The following is a 20,791-nucleotide window of genomic DNA, read 5'->3' on the forward strand; positions in this document are numbered from 1 at the left end:
GAATTTGATTTTATTTTTTAACACTTCACAGTTAGATGATAGTTGCAAAGTATATTTTTAGCATTTATATTTCATTAATCAGTTAAGGGCCAGCCAGACTTCTATCATGCTTCTATCATGTAGGGACGTTTTAATCTACCCTGATATCACCACAAGAGGGAGTAACGACCTCAAATATACCATTACCCGGATAAAAAAAAAACTATAGAAACTATGTAGGCCTAATCCTTAGATTTTGGCAATGGCCTACTGAGGTGCAAAAAGTTCTTTCTCCTTGACCAAACTGGAAACGTCTGTAATTGAAGTTAATGAAAAATAAAGTGTCCCCTGTAATTAGATAGCACTTTTCACATGGCATCTGTTTCTCTTTTTCAATCTTGCTTTTTAACACAGGCTGTCTAAAGGAATAACTGTATATTATCCTTTATTCCATACTAGCATGTGTCTTCTTTCCCAACAAATTCACCAATCTTTAATGCATATAGCCTACATTAAAGTTACGTCTTGAATTTGACATTTTTTTTTTTACAGTTTTGTTTGCCTGAATTCATCTATAAAAAGCTTTCTTTGCTACAGAGGTAGAAAATCACATAACAGGTAGGCCACCAAATGAATACTAGTGTTTCGTCTTTATAATCCCAGACAACTGACCCTGTATTTATCAGTAATCAGTGGTCAGTTTAGACAAGACACAAGACAGTGCTTCTGACTGATCCTTTCACCTTAATCGAGGGACATTTAGAGATGGCACTAATCAGAATGGACTCATTGGCCTGCTGTTCAATCAGAATAGGAACGGACTAGTCTACATTGCCTTAATTCTGATCGGATCAGGCATTTTTATTCCGATTGAGGTGTTTATATGAGAATTCTTATTCTGTTTCTGTTTTTATTCATTCTGATTGAGCCGTTATTCTGTTTCTAATCAGAGAGTGTGCCATGCTGTTGTAGCCTACTTCCTTGCAAGTCTTAAAATGGCAAGTTTGGAAATGGGCATCCATGGGATTCTTTCCAGACTTACCTGCAAAGCATTTGTAAACAGGTTAACCTGGGTTCACCCAGGCTAGTAGCCTAGGCTATAGGCCTAACATCCACAGGCAATATAACTTAGGCCTACTATAGCCTAATATAAGCCTGTATGTGTAATAGCCTAGCTGTAAATGTAAACTATTAGGCTATAACTCAGTTGTAAGAATGATACTGAATTTAGAGGTAATAGGGGAACAATTCATATTTGTTCTGTTCCATTTTTGTTTTGAGATTGAAACTGTGAGCCAATGGTTGGTGCTTCCCAAGTAAAATAAGCCTAATGTAGCCTAATGTCTATGTTCACAATCCTCTCCACGTGACCAATTAACTGCGCTCAATGCAGTCTGTTCAGCACCACCAAACAAAATGCAAGACAACAGATATTTTGACTTGCCTGGTAGGCCTGTCCGTAAATCTGGACATATCACTTGACACCAGAAGCCGTTGGACTGGTTTAGTGACCGCTGGGTGCCGCCTGTGGGTGAAAACACGGAAGAGTTCATTCAAGGAATTTAGTATGAGAGCTGTAGGAGCGCGTTTCGACTCACTCTCAGAACAAGCCATCGGCACAAGCAAAGAAGGTCCCATGAAACCGAACGAATGTGCTTGCAAATCGCTGTTCCGCCGCGGCTAAAAGCTGAGATGTACGGAAACGGCAAACTTTATGGAATCATCCTGATTTATTCCTCACTTTCCAGGATTGTATGTGGCGAGAAATCGGGTAAGTAACTGGAGCTAGTTAGCACAACAAGCTAGCATTGTAAGTGAACGACAAGAGAAGTTGCACGTTTCAATGCAACAGTGTTATTCATTAAAAAGTCAGTTTCATTTTTCTTCCGTGTAGCAGTTCAAAGTAGTAGGTTACACAGCTTAAGTAGGTAGGCTAGCCGAATACTTTCATAGACTACGATAAACACGATGTATTTTAATATTTCAACAGTCACGTCAGGACTTCACAGCTCACATGTGACTAATTATCCCTAACCAGCATTAACACTGTGGACAGCCAAAAATGTTTAATCATTTCGCTACAGTCGGCCAGGCCACGCTACAGTGTTTCAGCATCTCATGTGTCTGTTACAAATCTTGCAACTTGCTGTTGGCTACATCACATAGCTTTATGGTCGTTATCAGTGCCTTTGGTTTGTTGTGCTTACTACTTGAGAAAGTGGTGTGTGATTACTGATTGAGCATTCCCACTGGATGCTCAGTCAAAATAGGTTCCTGTCTTATTGAACTCAACATTACAATTGCTTAGACCTCCTTACCCACACAACAGACGATGTGTTTAGAGATACCATGCAATTTTTTAATGTTGACCAAGTATTCCTTATTGAACAAATAATGTTGACCAAGTATTCCTTAATTCGTGGTTCTTGTTTTCATTGACAGTATTGTAATTGTTGTTTGGGGACTTCAAAATGTAAGCTAAATGCAATTTAAAGGCCTGCAACAAGCATGCATAGATGAATAGATGGAAAGAGTATCTCTCTACAATGGCAGATATTGTGCATATTGTGCTATCATGCTATGAGCTTAAGTAGACATAGCCTGTTGTATGACCAGATAAGTGTCTATGTGTATAAGCTGTTATGAATTTGAACTCATCCGATTTGTGAATGACAATCTTAAGTTATTGAGAGAAAGATGCTAAGGAGTGGTTACTTTTCCTCTCTTACTTTAAACCCTGCCAGTCTATGCCAAACAGTGGGCTTTCTGTTGACACACGACTTGTCAGGTGTTCTCTGTTGCTCCAGAGAAATGTGCTGATCTGTGGTGTTGGTCAGGCACTGTGCGGTTCACAAAATAGAAAGGGGGACTCTTCTCCTGAACTGTCTCTTCTTCTCCTGAAGTAACTGACACTTCTTCCCCTGAAATAACTGACTCTTCTACTCCTGAAACAACTGACTTTTCTTCTCATGAAATAACTGACTCTTCTCCTGAAGTAACTGACGCTTCTTCTCCTGAAGTAACTGACTCTTTTACTCCTGAAATAACTGACTCTTCTTCTCCTGAAATAACGGACTCTTCTCCTGAAGTAACTGACTTCAGTTCCAGCTCTGGTGCAGGCACCACCGTGTCAGTGGCAGGCAGCAGAGAGCACGCCCCAGTGATGCCGTCCTGTGTTGTCACAGCACACAGAGAGCTGTGGTGCTGGAGCGCTTGCTAATCCGTTGGCCATCCAAAGGGATGAATAACAATAGAGGAGAGCTCTCCTATTGTGCTTGTGTTTGTGGTATTGTCTCAAAGCGCCGCCAGGGCACCGCTCTCTCCCGACCAAACAAAGCCGCGCTGGACCACGCATGCTGTTAGTGCCGAGAGCCAGAGCAGTGCTGTGGGCAGCAGCAAGGGCTCCTTAAAGTCACAGGGTGGTTTTGCCTTCCATCAGCTCCAAGTGGCTGGACAAATTGGCTGGACAAAATTGAATTCCTTGATGTCACCTTGTTGGTGATGGCTTGAATGTTTTTTTAATGTGATATGTTGCCCCTACATTCTTCATTGCCTTTAGTGTGAGGAAAGATTGAGTGGTGTTGATTTGCTTCTGCCCCTGAATTCTGAATTGATTTACATAAAGTTGATTGTTTGCCTCTCCACAATAGCACAGTGATATGTGAGCAATTCACTGATTTCATTGCATGATTTTTTCTCTCTGAAATAATATATTACATGCGGCCTAGTAGACCTGCAGTATATAGTGGATAACAAAGAGATTGTGTGATTTTGCCGTCATTCTGTTAGTTTTGAATGAATATGTGCTCACACAAACCAGAGACTCTGAAGAATGATCTCGACTGAAAGTCTGCACGACGTCACCTCTCCGACACCTGCCCTCAGGTGGGAACATCCTGTTTACATTTTTTCCCCAGTCTCCATTCATTTAGCCTCACTCTCCTCAGCCCCACATCTGGCCAGCCCTCAGCCCCAACTACAAAGGCCACTGTGTGTGTCTCCCCGTGCCCAGTGCTGACGTAACCTTGGCTAATGTCAAAGGAGCTCACGCTCGTGTTTTCACTGCCCCGTTTGTGTGCAGGCCAGGCTTGCGCTCGCCCACACTCCCAACACAGGTTCCTAAGTAGTTTCTATTTCGAGTGCCCGGTCCGGTCTGTGTTTTGCTTCGAGGAACGTTGAGGTGCTAATTGGCCCCATCGTCACAAGTGAGGGCATGGGTTGGGAGGCGTGTTGGGGAGGGTGAGCTGCTGGGTTCAGCGCAGCGGCCCCAGCTGTCTCACAGCCCCAGGGAGGTGAGCTGGGGGCTGCTAGCACAGGTGTCAATGCCACACCCACACACAGAGGGCCTTAATCTCGCAATAAACCCAAACCCCCCAATGGCCCCCCAATGCAACGACCCCACCCACGGCCCCAACCCACTGCAAGAGCCAAAGGCCAACCACACTCATGCACTGTCAGACACACTCATACACACACTCACTCACTCACTCACACACACACCTACTGGAGAAGACATGCCCTGGCCCCAGCAGCTGAACATCCCAAACCTTCCACTACCCGTGGGAATTGTATTCTGTCAGTGTTGCCTGTGACTCAGCTCCATGCCTGCGTAAGCTCCCAAGCCTCAAGTCAAGTGTAGGTGCCTCTGACGGGGTCAGGCTTGTTTGGGCTGCCCTTCCATGACAGGGTAATGGCTGTCAGAAATGTGATCACCACAACAGACTTCACTTGTACCTGCAGCTAGTAGTAGTTATGTTCCAGAAATGATGTATTTTACAGGGGGCCTTTAGCTGAACCTTATTTACAGTCAGACGTGTAGCATACAGGCTGTGGTGTCTGTGATTGTTACACTAAGGGAAATATTTTGAGTTGTGACCGTGACAGAGGAAGGACGGCTGGTGGACCGGGTCACCATCAGGGTCAAACTGAGAAAATGTTTCCATGAAAACATGAGGAAAATATGACCCATGTCCTAGTTCATGCTGACCAGCCAGCCAAAGCTTGGCCAGAAGCCCCACTGTTGGGTCTCAAGTGAATTCATTTTTGGACCGAAAGGACTGATATATTCTGTGACCCTATCTCCCAGTGAATGAAGCGCATGTTTTGTGTTGTAACTTGTTTATGTGTTATTGTGCCACTATTTACACACTAGTGAACCACTATGTTTAGTGTTGTTTGAGCTTGTTTAGTTTCCTGATCACCCTCTCAAGCCTCAGAGGATTATCAACATATGAACGTTCAGCGGCTTTTAGTGCAGTGCAGATGCTATCAATAGTCTGAAATGATCCCAATGCTTCCACATGCCTAATCCCGCTCCCCAATCATTTCTGTTTCACTCATTCAAACATAACCTGTCCTTCAATGTTCTGTTTCATGGTTCTCTCCCCTAGATAACGACTGTGGTCACACTATCCAGGGGCCGGACAGTGGCATCCTCTCCTCAAAGAACTACCCCGGCACCTACCCCAACAACTCCCTCTGTGAGTGGAGGATCAGCGTGCCCAAGGGCAACAGCATTACCATCAAATTTGCAGACCTCAGCGTCGAGTCCCGGGGCTGTGACTCCGACTACGTCAGGATACTGCAGGGCGCCGGTAGGGGCGAGCAAGGTGAGGGTTGCCATCTCTGCCGTCAAATTCAGTGGCTTTGTTTGAAATGTGCTGAGGAGGTCAGGTAGTAAGGTCCATTTTTTTTGATGATTTCTGATGATTCTGGTGAAGTTCTTGCAGTAGCCACTGCACTAAGGGGCTTTGGCTGGTCAGAAATGAAGGCCTTTGTTGTGTGGTTAAGAAGGAACACAAGAATAGAAATGAGCATACCCGTTCATGTCAAGTTTTTGTCTGTGATGCGATATGTGAAACTGTTGGTCTAAGTTGGAAATAACTGGTGGGAAATCATATTACTTGTGATTGTCTGTACATGGACAATCTATGGCATAAGGGGCTGGTACTGAAATTACTAATGTAACATTTATTAGCATATATCAACGCAGGTTGATCAAGATCAGTTAAGGAATTGAGTTAGAAATGATCATGCCTGTAGCCTAACTGTGTGCTGGCTTAACATTATTCCAGTCAAATAATAACCCCTTTGAGAGTACGGCGGAAAGGAAAAGGCTGTTTGTCCTCATGTCACTCTCAGGTCACATGACAGCCTGCTGTTCAGTGGCCCGAGTTAAACGCCACCAGTGAGCCACTCATCTTAACTCTTCTATTCTTATTTTACCCCAGCAGCAGTTAATTTGTTGATGATTGTTTTTAAATTCATATGCACCCTCTCTTGTGGTGTTCTGGTGGTGGCTCAAAACAATGTTATGTAATAACTTGAGATTATTCTTGAACTCATGCAATGCAAAGCAACAGGTTTATAATAATCACTTTGTTTAATCCTTATCTAGCACAAGCAGCAGGGTAAATTTTAAACGGAACGTGTGTTATCACTCGACCTTCTTATATGTAAACTACTGTAGCTCATAATTGGTCTCCTTCAATAAAAGGCAGTAAAGTACTCTTGGTCAGTAGCAATGGAGAGTGAGTTGCCCCTTCTTGTTTCCATGGATTCATGACCTCTGGCCGTGCATGTCATTATGACACGTCATAGTCGTCAAAGACAACATTGTTTTAATGAAAATTCATTACATAGCCGAGAACACGAAGGCCCTATCCTGTTTCCACAGGTGTGTATAATGAGTTTGAATTTGTTCAATTGGTATTAATGCTGTGATGCTGTGCTTGGATGCTTGTTACTGTTGTCTGAACATGCACACATGTTCCTTGGAGTTACAGGAAGTTTCTTTATTGGGTCATGCGCAACGTACAGTATTGTCCAGTTTCCTTCTGAAAAGTTGTAGGTTAATTTAGATCATAGATTTAGAGCTTTGATTTTCCACATCACTCAATGTGAGTCCTGGATGTTGCAACCACACTGGCCTGGTTTTGAGCCTGCCAGCGCCCTTATATCCACTGTCCATGTCCCTAACTCTTAAATTAATTAAATATTTCTGAATATGGATTTGAATGCCAATTGGGTGATGCTTGGTAGAAATTGCCGAGGGCAGTAGGTCTAGTTGGCTCAGTAGTGCTTAACTGCGTAAAGTTCAATATTGTCAGATTAAACAAGCGCAGTCAACAAGGAATCCTGTTTTCCGAGTTTGTTTGATGAGTTTGTTTCATGAAAACTTAAGTTTTTTATACACTCTCCTGGCAAAACCTTTTTTATTCTCCTTTCTGTCATCCCATGCTTATTTTTCACAATTCTTTGCCCCAAATGAGCCTACTTTCTTTATGTAACAATGTGAGTGCTTAGATTGACATCAAAATCAGTGTAGAGCTGCAACTAACCATTATTTTAATGGTCAGTTATTTTCTTAGTTAATCTATTAGTTGTTTGATCAGTGAAATTATTCACTGTCATAGATGGCTACGTAAAGCTGAAAATATTTTAAGAAGCTGCCATCAGAGAATTCTGAGGTATTTGTCAAATTAGTTGGTGATTCATTTTATAGTTGACAACTAATTGATTATTACAGCCCTATATCAGTGTGGGAATGTTAAGATTATGAGCCTATTTCTATGTTTACATGTGTTGCATACAAGTTACTGTGTATGATCTGGCGATATTAGTCAGAGACAGCTTTGAGTGGAGCTGTGGGTTCAAGTGCTCAGGCTGTGAGGCACCAGCATGTGTCTGTCTGTGACGGCCAGGGAGGTGAGGGAGTTGAGGGAGGGCAGGAGGGCTCCACGCGCCTCCTCATCAGCAAGTGCGAGCGCCTCCTCTGCCTTTCGGCTCTGAGTAAGCCTGAGCTGGCCCGTGGGGATGGTGGTGGGGGAGGGCGGGGGAGGTTGGACAGGGTAGTGGGAGTCCAGCTGCTGCTCCGAGCGGAACGAAGATGAGGCCCATGGGTTTGACAGCCAGGCCTGCTGTGTCAGAGGATGTTCGAGACCTCATGTGCTCTCTTCACAGTGCTTGGCTGTCCAAAAATGCTGCATTTTGTAACGTCTGAAGGCTCATTCATGTGTAAGCATGGAACTATTGACAAGCAGAAACTATGAGTCAAAGTGCAGTCTAGTGTTGTCATGACACCAAAAGGATTTACTTTGATACACCATGCCAGTACCACGATACCAATACTGAAGCGATACCACAGACAGAAGCATCAGGAGTAGAATAGACTGAGATGACAGAAGATGGAATGGAATTTTAAACTGTTGACAAAATACAGCCTTCATTAAGACCTTATTATTAACACCATTCTTTAAGTACTGATACGAACAAATGCCACAATGGGTATTCTGGCATTTTTATAATTTCAGTGAATCACGGATGCATCATGCAACAGTCATTTTGCATTGGTATGGTAATCCTGGCAACAATTATGGCAACAATGATTGAACTTTCACTATAACCAGTAGAACTGGCTACACAAGACTTAATAGTGGCACATGCATGTTGAAAAAATTAGAGCAGTCTTCTTAAAAGGTATTTTTATTAAGCTATGCGAACAGATCGCTTGAGTTGCGCATCTGGTGTAGCTTCCCTGTTAGAGAGGAACTCTGCCAGCCTTAGTCATGAAGAAGGTGTTACTTCACTATGTGACGTAGCTTTGACTAGGTATGTGAGGGCATCTTGGCACCGTTCCCTCTGGCTGAAACCTCTCTGATTGCCTTGCTTTGCTGTGGAACCCTGTGGTTTCCCCTCTCCACCTTTCTCCACTCCGAGGCCCCTGGTCTTTTCCGTTGGCCTCTGACAACTTGGGGGAGAGTGATCCAGCTCGTCCAGAGTCCGTGTTAGTCATCCGGTGTCAGTGCAGCGCACGAGTGAGCGAGACCACAGCCATTTTGAGCTGGAAGTGAGTACCTGCCACAAAGCTGCCTGGGAGAGAGGCTATCATGTTGCGAAGCCTGTCAAAAGACAACCTGGCAGGGCGCTCAAGCAGACACACGCATAGGGGCTGTCCCAGACTGAGGGGGAATGAGGGGGCTTACGGTAGAAACGTGAGCGCCTATCCCTTTTGTCTCCTGCGAAATTATTTACAGTCAAGTTCCTGTCTCAGACAAAAGGGGAAGCATTTTCTTTCCCCTGTCATGTTGGAAAGGTAGGCAGGAAGAGCGGGTCAGGTGACAGGCTGTGGTTTGTCTTTATGGCTGTGAACGGGCAGCTCTGGTGCCTGTGGGTGACATATGGCTGATATGGGCTTGACCCTGAGCCTGAGGAGAGGTGACTAAGCTCTATATGGCGGTTTGGATGGAGGACTGGGGGACTGACAGTGTCAACACCCTACTCTTAACCACCACTAGAGATCAAAGGGCCCTTTTCTGGATAGTTGGGATTCCTCTCTGTGGCAGTCTTAAGTGCCGTTTTAAAAGCAGCATGAATATCTGTGTTGGCATCCGTTGTTCCTTTAATAGTTTCTTGTGAACGTCTAGTAATCTATAATGACACACAGAGTTTGTCTTTCCATCATTCTAAAGTGTTAAATCTGTCTTCCACTTCCTGCCCTAGTGTTGTTGGGTCCATTTTGCGGTGACCTGAAATCGGCCCCCTCACTGCTGAAGTCCCTCCACGTGGACGCGAGTGAGGTCCGGGTGCAGTTCCGCAGTGGACAGCACATCTCGGGCCGAGGATTCCTGCTGTCCTACGCCACAGGGAATCGCAAAGGTGAGTGGGTTTCAATGTGCGTTGCGCTTTGCACCCAAAACTGCCCAAGGCTCAAGAGTGGAAGAGTTCTCCCAGATTATGTCTTTTCAAGCAAGCCTTTGTGCTGATTACAGCTCTCTATCACTCCCTTCCAGAGATGGGAGTAAGTCACACATATGCAAGTCTCAAGCAAGTCTCAAGTCTTAACCTTCAAGTCTCAAGCAAGTCCCAAGTCGTTTTTGTGAGGGTCGAGTCAAGTCAAGTCAAGTCAAGTCATAGCTTAGGTCGAGTCAAGTCAAGTCAAGTCATAGCTTAGGTCAAGCAAGTCACAAGTCAAGTCATATAATAAGCTGGAAGACAACCGTCTTAAAACTTGAAGAGACGGCAGCCTACGTTTTATGTAGCCCTCCTTTGCACAAAAGGGCTAACAAATAGAAGAAGGGGATATAAGGCTAAAGAATAATTATAAATGCTCACTAGGACCAGCAGGATCAGAATTACTAGGAACGACTACAGGGCCTGGTGTACCAAACAATAATTACCAGACAGAGTACTCAACACGGTAGTTTATCATGGGAACAGCAGCAAACCACTTCCTTTTATTTACAACCATTTTTTCGATATGTTGCAAAAGACAAAAGACAAAGAAGTGCAAGAAGGAATGAACTTGAACAAATACAACTTCTATGTCCACTACTCCTTCAAAAAGGCCTCATTCTCTCATACTGTATGTTGTGTGTGTGTTTGTGTGTGTGTGTGTGTGTGTGTGTGTGTGTGTGTGTGTGTGTGTGTGTGTGTGTGTGTGAGAGAGAGAGAGAGAGAGAGAGAGAGAGAGAGAGAGAGAATGTGTGTTTAGCTCATGTTTTCATTGCATAATATTTCATTAATAAATACCATACGGAAATGAAATGGAGACACTTCTATGTTAGGCTATATACTACGATTTACTCTTGAAAGTGGCCCATTTCTCATTTATGTCATACATCTCTCATATACTTTTACATACATTTACAGTAATAGGGTTTGTGCATGTTGTTTGGCTGTTATACTTTATATAATGATTTAATAAAAATAAAAGCATCTAGCGCTAACAAACTAACAGCTACATTGCTGTGGTAGACCGCGGATGGGCAACTTTCATGACTAAGAGGGCCACAATTTTTTTATCATCACCATCAGAGGGCCAAATGTGGCTGCGCACTTTCGCACATCTGACATGAGAGAAGCTACAAAATAATTCTGAATAAGAATAAAATGTATATTCATTTTTTTCATGCTCAAATGCATTTTTAATAGGCCTATGCATTCCCTAACGACAAATACAAGGATTTTACAGCCATGAGTGATATTAATTTCAGTGCAAAGGGCTCACATAAATCACCATTCATAGCACAAGACTGAAAACCAGTTAGTGCAACATAGCCTCATATTCAATGCATTTATGCTCCCACTCCATTTTTAAGAATGTATCACATTTCCTAACGTCCATGGTGAGAGTACAGATGTGATGTAACATCCATCACATCTGTAGCCTAGCCTACTCTCATCCAACACAAAGAAATAGCCTACTTGCAGTCATGCATGATTTGTCTCAGCTTCCCCTCGACATTATCGAGAATGTCAACAATTATGTGCGTCGGGACAAAGACCGTTTCGAAGTTTTTCTCTCCACCAATGAGGTTATGTTTTTATCGGAGTTTGTTGGTTTGTCTGTATATGTTTGTTTGTTCGCAAGATAACTAAAAAAGTTATGGATGGATGCAAGAGGAGGTGATGTGTTCGCGTGGAGGAGGTTTGCGCACTCTGAGTGATTTTCTAGTAGACTTTCGACTAGCAACTAGCGCTATCTGCCAAGTGAATCAATCTGGCAATTTCAGATAGGCTACCTATTTCAGTCAAATTGTCTGTTATTTGATAGGCGGGATCAATGTGAAACTAAGTCAACATGTGGTGCAAACATAAGCTCTTGTCACGTTTTACTGATGGAGATGGGATGTTAGCTCTGCCAGCTAACGTTAGATTAAAAATAATGTGAAATTAGCTATTGACATTTCTTACTTTTCTTTGTGTAGTCGGAAATGGCGGATAACATTTGACGTGGTGCTGGATGTGTCGGATATTTTTGCGCTGCACACCTTGCACTCGGCGAATCGTTTCTTTTGTTGAGTTGAATAGTCTTTAAATCCAAATGTTATGATTTTGGGAACACTGCAGAACTGGTCAGCTTCCACCTTCTAAACCCCGACCGCTCTACTGTAGATGGCGGGCGCGTCACCTAGCACCTAGTAGAGAGGTTGCCAGGTTCGCCCACATGCAACAGGAAATATCCAATCGAAAATCGTTTTTATTATTATTATTCACCAATTAACCAAGACAGCAATGACTTGTCGAGTCATTGCATGCAAGTCTAAGTCAAGTCTCAAGTCATGAGTAGCAAGTCCAAGTCAAGTCAAGTCTTTTCTCACTGTTGATCAAGCAAGTCACAAGTCCTCAATCTGGCGACTTAAGTCTGACTCGAGTCAAGTCACTAGACTCGAGTCCCCCATCTCTGCTCCCTTCATCTTTATCCCTCGATCTCTCTCTTCATCTTTATCTCTCTTGCTCTCTCCCTCTCTGCCCTGTGGATGAAACCGATCAAGAAGGAGACGTTTTTTAGAGGCAAAGCATTTGACTAGAGCATGCCCCTTCCACTGTTCCATCTCATTTGTCACTGCATACCCACGCGCCTTTTCTTCCCATAGATGTTTCCTTTACTGGCAGCCCTGAAGTGACACACTTTTGGGTGTAATTTTAGCCCCTGACATGTTTACCTCCACACTAGTCATAGGAAAGGAAGAGGGGTCTTCATCCTGTTGTGGTCACCATGTCCTGTTGCAGCACTGTCGTTGTAGCGCTGGGGTCGGCTTCCTGTGGCCACCACATCTACAACTTCCAGCTTCCAGGCCTTGCCATTTTTAGCCCTCATTGTCTGTCTCCTGTGCGTTTATCTACAGATCTGCTTACATGTCTGGACAAAGGCAGCCATTTCTCAGACGCTAAGTACAGGTGAGCATCACGCACTGGAATGTTTTGTAACTTTAGACTGAATCCACATTTTGCCTTTTTGAGTGCACAGTAGCTAATCATGACACAAAATGTCCGAACATCCACCAAGTTTTTTGACATATAACAAGGGGTTGTTTATAGAATTCAGTTAGTAAAGTAAGTCAAATGTATTTCTAAAGCACATTTATACGCAACTTAAACTTACTAAAGTGCTGTACAGAGTGCAACTTAGCAGGTGTGTATGCACATACAGTACATCTACACATTAACAAGGAACTAGGGGCACAACAGAAATGTCAACAGTTGAATGGTGAACCCGCCCTGTAGCATAAGTATAGTATTTTTGGTGTATTGCATCACTCTTTTCTTTCTGAATCAGATTTGAGTCTTACCACATACTTTAGTAATACTAGTGCATTTTTAGTCACTGTAGTCATCCTTCTCCTACCTCTTGCATTGTGTCAGATGTTACATGTGTCCGTTATGCTATTGTGAAGCTGGACATCTTTAGGTTGACAGATGCTCTGGACCCAGTCCCTCTCATTGTTGTCTCACCCTACAGGAAGTATTGTCCAGCTGGATGCAGAGCCGTAGACGGAGACGTGTCTGGGGACATCTCGCAGGGCTACAGACATGTAAGTCAAGGTCCTCTCGAAACACCTGCACACTAACAAAAGGTATCAGATAAGGGCGGGGGAGGGGGTTCCTTCAGACATGACGGAGAGTGTGTCTGTGTTTGCCAGCGCTCCAGACAAGCTCCGTTGATATGAGTGGTCATTTATGTCCCAGGTGTGTCCATTGAGCACATGGCAGGCCGCCCTCTGGGAGATGGAAAAGAGGAAGTGGCGCGTTTGTTTTGTTTTGTTTACTGTACCAGGCCACTGGGCTGTCAGACAGAACAGCAGTTGGCTGGGAGTGAGTCCCCCCCTCCCCCCTTGGACAGGAGCTTCTCTGGCTCGCTGGAGACGCTTGTTTGTCCACGTCTTAAGAGCGCTGGCGCTAACTACTGAGACTGTTGCGTCTGACACCATTCTCTTTGTGTGTGTGTGTGTGTTTGTCTGGGTGTTTGCTTGCACACGAGTGTGTTAGACTGCAAGTGTTTTGTTGTATGCTGAGGTAATGTGATGGCATAGTGTGTGTGTGTGTGTGTGTGTGTGTGTGTGTGTCTGGTCTTAGCCTCGAGGCAGTGATGGAGGGGCAATACGTGCTGTTTGCAGTAGGCTCATTGTTCTGTGAAGTCAGCCGCTAGTGGAGTGAGCTCAGGCTGCCAGTTGCTTTACGTAACTCCGCATACCTCAGCCTCAGCTCAACACAGCTTACATCAGAGGTGGGCCAAGCCACTGCACGGGCAACAGCCAGTTTAGTAGGCCTAGTCATGCTGTGTGTCTGTGTATGTGTGTGTCTGTGTGCGTGTGTGTGTGTTTGAGGGGGAATTGGACCCGGGTCATATGCTTTGGCTTTGGGTGTTCAGAGCTTCTCCGTTCTGCAGTCACATATTTTTGAAAGGTGCTGGAGTAATTTAGTGGCTGGAATAAATTCAAGCCATATCTGCACCTACCACCATTTATGGGTGGATTGGTATTGATTTAAACATAATTGAATTTGTCTCAATAGCCATTGTTGGTCAATCAGCAGAGCGGATAGCTGCAAATTCATCAGAGCACATGAGAATGATCCCCAATCTCATCATGACATGTGCACCGCTTGCAGGTCAAAGGTTTTGATCTGTGCACTGGATAGCTGCTCCACCCCCCCCCCCCCCCCCCCCCCCCGGCTTTGGGAGGTCAAGCTCCCTCAGCGTGCACCACTAGCTCATTGGTCACATCGCCCGGCCTGTGGGACTGTGTCGAGACCTCAGTGCTGCTGGACCCCCAGCAGGGCAGTGCGACCCCCTGCCAAACCTGGCCTGGGGTACTCCATACGAGGGGCTTATTTCCCGGCCACTGGGGGAGTGGGGTGGAGACTGCCTCTCCAGGGTGTGATCACAACTATTGACTGGTCCCAGTGTCTGTCACAGCTCCAGGCTTAGCAGGCACAGCAGGGGCTCCAAAAACAATAGAGGAGAGTGGGGAGGAGGGAATCGAGGTCCACACATCCACCATGGGGTCTTGTGAGAGGCTGGTTAGTATGTGCAGCATGTTGATGTTGGATATGTCAGAGGTCATGTAGACAGCCTGTTCATGTACATTGTTCTTTCTAAAAGTCATTCTTGACCATTCTTCTTGTATAGTCAAGCAGCTCTCGGTCATCTTGTGCAGTAAGGAGATGCACATGGCTAACGTTAAAGCTTGCACTCTGAGGCGTTCTATTATAGCCGCACAAAGCACTGTCATATGACAGTTTCAGTCAGACAATAGTGAGCTGTCAGGCACAGTTTTTTTCAGAGCAGCTCTAGAATGATTAAGAGAGGTGTGACACTGTAAAAGCCCCTCTCTAAAAAACACTTGAGCTGGTAATGATGGTCTTTTTCATATTTGAAAGCGCATATGGGAAGCAGGAACATTGAACTCGGCGTCTGCGTCTGATCAGGGGTGTATTTCCCCAAAGCATAGCTGAGTTGACACAGTATTTGAGTCCCACGTTACAGATGCGCTAATGATACGGAAATACGGTGTTGACATTTGGTCGTATTTCGGTCACATTTTCGTAAGAGCAAACACATATGCTCTTATTTTTTAATATTCCAAAATGTGATATGTTACAATATGAAGCTTAATTGCTTGTGTATGCGTAATATTTGGCAGTGACACTACCCATGTGTAGTTGCTGTCATAATTCTGAACGGTGCTGTTGGGATCCGGAGCCCATAGCGGGCTGTGAGTGTGCAGTGGGAGCGGCGGCTCCTGAGCCCGGCGGCGGAGGCCTCCAGGTTAACGAGGAGACGGGCTGTGAATGCTGAGCAGCTGCTCCTCCTGATAAGGGACAATGTGGCTTTGTGCACGAGGGAGCGGGCCCGTCGTCCTCAACGTGCCTGCCGCTGCAGCACTGCCTGTCCCCCTCTCCCTCCGCCTGCCACCAAAGGCTGCTCATTATGCCAGCTTGGCCTTTGGTGCAAGTCGGCGTCAGTGGGCGGCTTTTGCATTTTTAATGCCCCTCTGCTCCCCGTCGCAGCTGAAGGTAAAGAGGAACTGGATTACAATGGAGTAACTTCACCTCCACTCACCGCAGGTTTTAGGGCTATTTTGGTTCCCTCTCGGCTATAATTGAAAGGGGTGTTTTCTCTGGACAGAGATTCAAGTTACAGCTTTCCTTTGCGTTTCATGTTGTTCGCCGGTTGCAGGATGAACTTTCTGGAAAGGTCACTGGGCGTTGCCTGTCCTCTCCTCATTTCAGGAAATCGCTGGGTTTCCATTCACTTATCTTTTTTAAGTGCCTTCTTGTTTTACCTGTCTCAGCTAAATGTGCTCCATTGAAGGTAGCAGTTGCAAAGGTATGTGTTCTCACAAAGTGCTACTTACCCTGATTAGACTGAGGGAGGTGTGTTCTGCATTCCTCTTGTACACCCAATCACTGTAATCATCACTCCAGGATGAAATGAACTTATCTAGAATGTAAATACACCCTGGCCCATTTCCACTCACACTGGGTTTATCGCTGTTATACTGTTATGGTGTTGTGTGGGAATGGAAATGAAATGGTAATGTTGAACCGATAATCTATCCCCTGGAGACCTAAGAGCCTCTCACATACACGGCCATTAATATATCAGATAGAAATTATCAATATGTTATTAATTATTATTAATAACATATTTTCATTCCCACTCAATATTCCATAATGTGAAATTCTGGCTGTTGTATGTTCCCACCAGACTGTATATCACATTTCAATGTATTCATTAAATAAGCAGACTATTCAGGCTATTCAAATAGTGGAATACCTCAGACCTCTGCCAGATGTATAAAGCATGCTAGCTACTTTGCTCTAGCTTATGAAGCAATCTTAATAGTTGGCGGTTGCTAGGGTAAAGTTAAATTGAGGAGACTGTATGGTAAGGTAGAAGCATTTCATTCTAATTGCACTCCCATTTAGACCTTTTAAGGTTACGTTTCCTTTGCTGGCTGGCTAGTAAGGCAGCATAGCAACATGGCAACCATCTGTATACTTGCCTGTTTCATACTTCAGCAAATTGGGTTGAGATGCCTGTGCTGAGATTGCTGACAGGGATGGATGGAGCAGACTGAGGTTTTGTTCAGGGCATCTAGCATTAGAAGCATTGCCCTCCTTAGGGATATCATTATGCTGTGTGAACCCACCACTAACAGAGGAGTGGTGCTTTGCAGCAAAACAAAAATGTATTGATTTCACATGTCCACCCTGGGTGCATCCTCAGCTGTAGACACAGCTCAGAGATTATTTGGAAACGTAAGCCCTGAATCTGTCCGACAATCTGGGATCATTGTCACAAGATTGATGGGCTGTGCTCGTCATAAGTGTCATGACCCACTGTGTTGATAAACTGCGTCTGCGTATCTGTCCCACTGCCCTCAGTTTTCTATTGTCTGTGTTTGTGTTTATCAGCGTTGTTTTGTCTCCTCCCCTGTCCAGACGTCGGTGCTCTGTAAAGCAGCCGTCCACGCCGGGGTCATCTCGGATGAACTCGGAGGGGTCATAGAGGTGGAGGAGCAGAACGGCAGGAGCCACTACCCAGCAGTCCGAGCCAACAGGATCCTGTCCCAAGAGTGAGTTGAGCCCTGGTGGAGGAGCTGCGCTTCACGATGATGTGGAGCTTGTGAGAGCACAACTCTGTGAGCCAGCTCTCAGCAATGGCGCGTTGCCATGGAGATAGGCATAGTAAAAGATTAACAGAAGTAGGTGTAGTTGTGAGGAGAAACAGATTCTAAATGCAATATGCTGGAATGGCAAACAGATACATGGTGTAGTAAGTAGGGGGTCGAGGAAGGATTTTGCCAGATGGCAGTGTCAAAACAATTTCGATTTTTGTTTATTTTGGCATGTTAGATGTGGAGCTTCTCATTCACTGTAAGCTCTGGTAATAGTGTAATAGTGCCATAGTGTGGTGGTTTTATCTGTTCCAGCTCCACCGCAGGTCTAATGACTTTCCACACCTGACCTTGGCTCATGCCCACAGCATTGCTTGTTATCATTCCTACGCATGTGTGTGATGAATTGGCCTAATCCTCCCGTCGTGTCAGACACACACTGTCTGGGCAGCGGCTATCTGAGCGATTTGTCAGCGCTCCCGCTCCTCTCCGCGGCCCGCGGGAGCACATCACATTAACCTGCAGGCACGGAGCATTACCGGCCTATTAACTCAGCCAAAGGTTTAGCACATCAGTGGGTTTGGGGCCTGAAGGAATTAACCAGCGGTCCATTATGTCCTAAGCAGACAGGCTGTGCAGTGCAGTGCAGTTGTGTTTGGAAGCCCACTGTGTGTTGATTCAGAGAGAGAGAGCACTCAAGGTCAGGCTAAATGGTTTCGAATGTCCCAGATTCAACTTTCAAGTTTACTGTCAAATGTGTCCTAGTGGCAATCAAAGCTGTGACAGTTTGAAACGAATGGCCCAGCTTTCTCAAATTACCTCGTATTGATTTGCCCCCTAGAATTATTGAGTGCTGGACATCAATCAGTCATTCCATAAATATCCTTAACGTCAGACCTGTTTGCGGTTGAAAAATGGCACACTCATTTCATTACTTTCAACCCTTTGTGTTTCAAAACCTGTCAACAAGCAAAGCCACTTCATTGCGAGACCAACAGAGTTATATCTGAATCTCTGAGGCTCAGGCATGTTCTCTATTCAATAGCAGTTCTAACAAAGCAGAGATAACATCCTTGTTCTTTCTATTTCCACATCCATTCGCCAAAGGGAAGACATACTTGTGCTGTCCAAACTTGATGTTACTCTTGCAACCACATGGCATTTAAACACGGGGTATGCATGCTATGTAGGCTAGCGCACACAGAACTGTGCCGTTGCTCTGTAAAGACAAGTTTTGCCTGCACTTCCTCATAGCTCGGCCATAGTCAGCTGGCTGTGTGCAGGAACCTGTAAGGGCTTCACTGTCACGGCTGGCCGCTGCACTGCACTGCCCTGCCCTCATCCACAGTCCAAATGACCGCACGCTCTCAAGCCAAAGCTGATTATATTGGGGAAGTAACAGTCCCCTGGGCCAGGTCCAGCTTAATTGGAAAGTAAGGATCAATATCTTGTTAAATAATCACTTTTTTCAGACAAGCAGCTCTGCTGAGATATCAAACAAGCTTTGCCTCTCATACTGAGTTGATGTAGGTCTTGTATTTTAATCACAGAAAGATCATTCAGTTATTATGGATCCTCACCAACATATTCAACTCACACCCAAAAAATGCACATCCCCCACCACACACACACACCCACACACAGACACTCACATACATGCCCTTTGACCGTTTCATTTGTTAAAAGTAGTGCAAAAGGAATCACACCCTGGCAGCCTGTGGAAATGACTGGTGAGTCAGTAATCACAGGGAAAAGAGGCCATTTTCCATGAATACCCCCCTCCTAATTAACCCCATCAGAGAGCCGCAAATGAGTTGGCTTTATCCCTGCCACGCAGCAGCTTGTAAAAACAAACCCAAATGAAGGTGCATAAAGGGGGCTCCAAGCACAAAGGTTACATTTGTGTGCAAAGCAGCTCCCCGAAGGGGATCCAGGAGGTGAGGTCTGACATCAAGGGTGTGTATGTGACTGTGTGTCTCCCCTGTGTGTGTGTGTGTGTGTTTCCCCTTTGTGGTCCCGATGGGTGTTCCCCTGAGCAGGCAGCCCCTCAATTTATCACTGTAATGGTCCTCACAGGCTCCAACAGCCCCCATTCTAATGGATATCTTCTTCTCTCTTTCAGCGGCTCTTTGTCTGAGAAGCTCTTCACGTTCGTCACCAATGGTAAGATGTGTGTGGCTTTTGTTTGTTGTTATTGTTGCTCAACTCTGCTTTTAGAATCGGTGCCTCACATTGTGCCGTCTACACATGCCCCCATCTCTCATCGCACCACCCTTGAATTAATCCCCCCAACACAACAGGGCAGGTCTTATCTGTCTGTGCCACTTCCTCTGTCAGGCAGCCAGAGCCTCAGCAGCACAGACAGGTGAGCTTGGGGAGGTGTTTGAAAAGTGAAAGCTCACCTGTGTCCTGTGTGTGTGTGTGTGCGTGTGTGCGTAGCTAGAGGCGTGGGAACGTCTTATCTCCGCCGTGCTGCTGCTATTCAAGGTGGCAGTTTGTGTGTGTTGTGAAATCCCCCGGCTCTCCCCGGCCAGGGCTACCTGTGCAGACAGGTCACTCTGGGCCTCATCTCCGCGGAGGACTGGGCCCCCTGCCAGGCCAGCTTCCCCAACCCAGCACTGTATACACAACACGCTGTCCCCACCGGCGGCGGCTAGCTGTGGCCCGTCGCACCCTCTCTCTCTCTCTCTCTCTCTGCTTGGGTTGTGTGTGTGTATGCTGGTCCAGTTTCCTGTTTTCCTGCTCTTGGTTTTAATTGAGCCGCTGTAGATGAGCTTGCGGGAGACCCTGCTGTGTGGGGTTTTGTGTTGTGTGGAGAGTGATTTACTGCTGGCTCACAGGAAGTCCTGTGACACACCAGACCAAGCAGGCAAGTCCCCAAACCTGTTTCCTGACAAAGAGCGCCGAACAACAGGGCCTGTGTTGTTTGTGGAAGCCCGGCTTTTGGTTAGCAATGCGTCTTAATCCATCTCTTATGTGGATGTTCTGTAGCCACGCATGACAGACAATTCTCCAGAGGAGAGAAATCAATGGAGTCCAATTCAATTAAGCGGTGGCACGGGTGGTTAGGAGTGACTCTGACAAACTGAGTCATTAGCTCAGTCCCGGGCTCTCCCTCCTGCCCCGCCGGGGCGACCACTTCAATCGGCCGCGCTCTCTCCCCCGCAGTTTCCGCTCTCCCGTCGCGGCAGACTGAGCCGTCGGAGGGGGGCCTCGCCGCGCTGTTTATTTGCTCTGGCAATCAGCGGCCAGCGGTTGCCGCTCCGCCAGGATGTCCTCCCCGCGCTTGCGCAACCCCACAAGGATGCAGCCGCAAGAAAGCGGCACGAGGTGGGGTGTGGGGGGGGGGTAGGGGGGGGGGGGGGTTCCAAATTCTCCCCTTTTCCCCCCACATCTTTGTGCTGTGC

General features: G+C 45.7%; 1 protein-coding gene across 1 annotated transcript in view; it reads left to right on the top strand.

The window, feature by feature from the left end:
* Nucleotides 1-1,556: 1,556 nt before the first annotated feature.
* Nucleotides 1,557-20,791, top strand: part of dcbld1 (discoidin, CUB and LCCL domain containing 1) — a 29,162-nt gene continuing 9,927 nt past the window's right edge. Inside the window, exons 1-7 of the mRNA XM_062551039.1 lie at nucleotides 1,557-1,750; nucleotides 5,370-5,588; nucleotides 9,481-9,636; nucleotides 12,609-12,660; nucleotides 13,223-13,295; nucleotides 17,209-17,342; nucleotides 19,507-19,547. Coding sequence (XP_062407023.1) covers nucleotides 1,630-1,750; nucleotides 5,370-5,588; nucleotides 9,481-9,636; nucleotides 12,609-12,660; nucleotides 13,223-13,295; nucleotides 17,209-17,342; nucleotides 19,507-19,547 — 796 coding nt within the window. The 5' untranslated portion in view covers nucleotides 1,557-1,629. The remainder of the gene's footprint in view (nucleotides 1,751-5,369; nucleotides 5,589-9,480; nucleotides 9,637-12,608; nucleotides 12,661-13,222; nucleotides 13,296-17,208; nucleotides 17,343-19,506; nucleotides 19,548-20,791) is intronic.

Source organism: Sardina pilchardus, chromosome 12 (genome assembly GCF_963854185.1).
Source record: "Sardina pilchardus chromosome 12, fSarPil1.1, whole genome shotgun sequence".
Taxonomy (NCBI): domain Eukaryota; kingdom Metazoa; phylum Chordata; class Actinopteri; order Clupeiformes; family Clupeidae; genus Sardina; species Sardina pilchardus.